Below are 2,313 nucleotides of genomic sequence, written 5' to 3' on the forward strand. Positions count from 1 at the left end.
TCAGCACATGCTTGTCCGAGAGCCGTGGCACCATCTGCCGCTCCCGATGCCAGCGCCGCAGCAGGTACAGCCCCACCAGCACCACCGCCACGTACAGCCACATTCTTGGCACTGTCACTGCTCAGCAACAGCTTTTGCTGGCTGCACTTGAGCCATATATATAGAGCCAGGATTACAGCAGCACCTGGCCGAGTGTTCCCCTCTGGGCTGCAATTCTTGGCTCTGCCTTGCAACATTCCCTGTGCCTCAGGCTCTGCTGTGCCCTTAGCGGGTGGATCCTGCTGCCCCACAGAGCTGGATTTGGTGAACCTTCCAGACACACTTGGCAGCACCAACCCTGGACCTTCCCCTATCACCCAGCTTTGGTGGGAGGATGGCATCCCTAGCCTTGACGGTGGAGTGGGACAGCCCCCACTGACCAGCTCTGCAAGGGGAGGAAGAGGAGGAGGGAGATGATGCTCAGACGCTGCCCAGCCCTGTGCCCCGAGGGAAATCTGCCCACGCTGGAACAGGTCAGGGGTTTATTTCCGCGTGTTAATGTCTCCAGCGCAGCCTCAGGAAAATCCAGCTCTGGGACCTCAGTGGGGGCTGGATCCTGCACGGAGCAGGTGCTTGTGGGAACGGTATAGCCCCCCAGGAACCACCGCAACACGGCATGGCAGCCTGAAGGCGACACCGTGCTCTGCCAGGAGAGGATAGAGATCTTTATTCAGGACAAAGCCCTCTGTGGGCAGGGGACAGCAGGTGAAACGTACATCGAGTTACAAACTCAGGAACCTCGGCATGGCCTCGCTGCGGGTGATGCAAGATCCCACCCAGCACCACTGGGTCCCACCCGATGCTGCAAGCGCTGCTTTGGCGTCCCTGCCCCTTAGCCTGGCATCCCTGCCTTAGGCTTTCGCAAGAGACTTGGGGTAAAACAAGGTGAACACGGCGTCCGTGAGGGCCGAGGGCAGGTAGCTAAGGGGAATGTAGAGCAGCTTGGCATCCCAGCCGGCGGAGTAGCGGGCGCGGGGGTGGAGACTGGTCAGCGCGTGCTCCATGCAGTTTGTGACCAGAGACAGGTCAGTGTTGTACCCCTTTTGCATCATCTTGAGCGATGCCACAACTGCAGAGGCAGAAAACACTGCTGAGACCTTGGAGCTGAGTGGAGCTGAGTGGAGCTGAGTGGCTCAGTGGGGTTATAGGGTGGTGGGACTCCCATGACCCTCAGGATGTACCTTCTTTCAGGAAAGAAACAGCATCGCTCAACCTTTGGGGGAGGTACTTACACTGCTTCAAATAACTCTCCCCGTAACTCGTTCTGATTTCCTCAGGAAGCTTCTTCCAGACGGAAAGAAAATTCCTCTCCAGACTCTCGACATCAGTGATCATTGTTTTGAAGTATCCTGGCTCGATCACGCTGACCTTCACCCCAAAGTTGCGCATCTCAAGCCTGGAAGGGATCGAGCCCCGTGGGACATGGGAGCAGTCCCCAGTTGTGTCTGTGCCCACCTCTCCCACAGGATGCACAACAGCCTCATGCCGGAGGCCTGAGGCCTGACCACACTGGCAGACGTGGTGCCAGGTAGTGCACGAGCAAACATCTGCTCTATCTGGATGGACTGAGGGCAAAGCAAAGCTCAGGGCTGCAGGGCCACAGCCTCCTGGATCCTGGATGGGAGCAAGGTCCAAAGGAGAGGCTCCATGCTGGGACAGGCAATTCCCATGCTGCAGCAGCTGCTACAGCAAGCTCAGCCTGTGCTCGTGGAAGGATGGGTGTTGACAACTGCAGGCTGTGCAAGGCAGAGTCTGGAAAAAACAACTTGGAAATCAGGAGAGTGCCTGCCCTGACAGACTTACCTGAGGCTATCAGAGAAGGCTTCCACACCAAACTTGGAGATGCAGTACCCCCCACCGAAGACGGAGACACGGCCCATCACACTGGCCACGTTGACCACACGGCCCCGCGCCCGTCGCACCAGTGGCAGGAGGCTCAACGTCACCTCAACGAGGCCAACCAGGTTGACATCCAGCACCTTGACGAAGTCGTCCTTGGTCAGCCACTCGTTCGGGGCAGTGGGGATGGCAATCCCCGCGTTGTTCACGAGGCCCCAGAGCCCTGCAAGAAGGGACAGCATGAGCTGGGGCTGCTCTACGGCCTCAAATGCGCGACGGACTCACACCCGCCGCGGCTGTGCTGGGCACGCGTACGTTACGTGGCAGGAGGAGCGACAACGGGGCGTCCGCCCTGTCCTACCTCGGTCACCCACACGCTCCCGGACCCAGGCAGCGGCGGCAGCGATGCTCTGGCTGGAGGTGACATCCAGGAGG

At 59.3% G+C, this 2,313-nt stretch overlaps 1 protein-coding gene across 1 annotated transcript; it reads right to left on the minus strand.

The window, feature by feature from the left end:
* Positions 1-890: 890 nt before the first annotated feature.
* Positions 891-2,309, minus strand: LOC103807045 (retinol dehydrogenase 16-like; the record flags this gene model as incomplete). Its single annotated transcript, XM_009079764.1, has 4 exons — positions 891-1,108; positions 1,272-1,435; positions 1,843-2,101; positions 2,240-2,309. Coding segments are annotated over 4 exons (711 nt in total), but the record flags the coding sequence as incomplete, so codon positions are not given.
* Positions 2,310-2,313: the final 4 nt, after the last annotated feature.

Source organism: Acanthisitta chloris, unplaced genomic scaffold, assembly GCF_000695815.1.
Source record: "Acanthisitta chloris isolate BGI_N310 unplaced genomic scaffold, ASM69581v1 scaffold13028, whole genome shotgun sequence".
Classification (NCBI taxonomy): Eukaryota; Metazoa; Chordata; class Aves; order Passeriformes; family Acanthisittidae; genus Acanthisitta; species Acanthisitta chloris.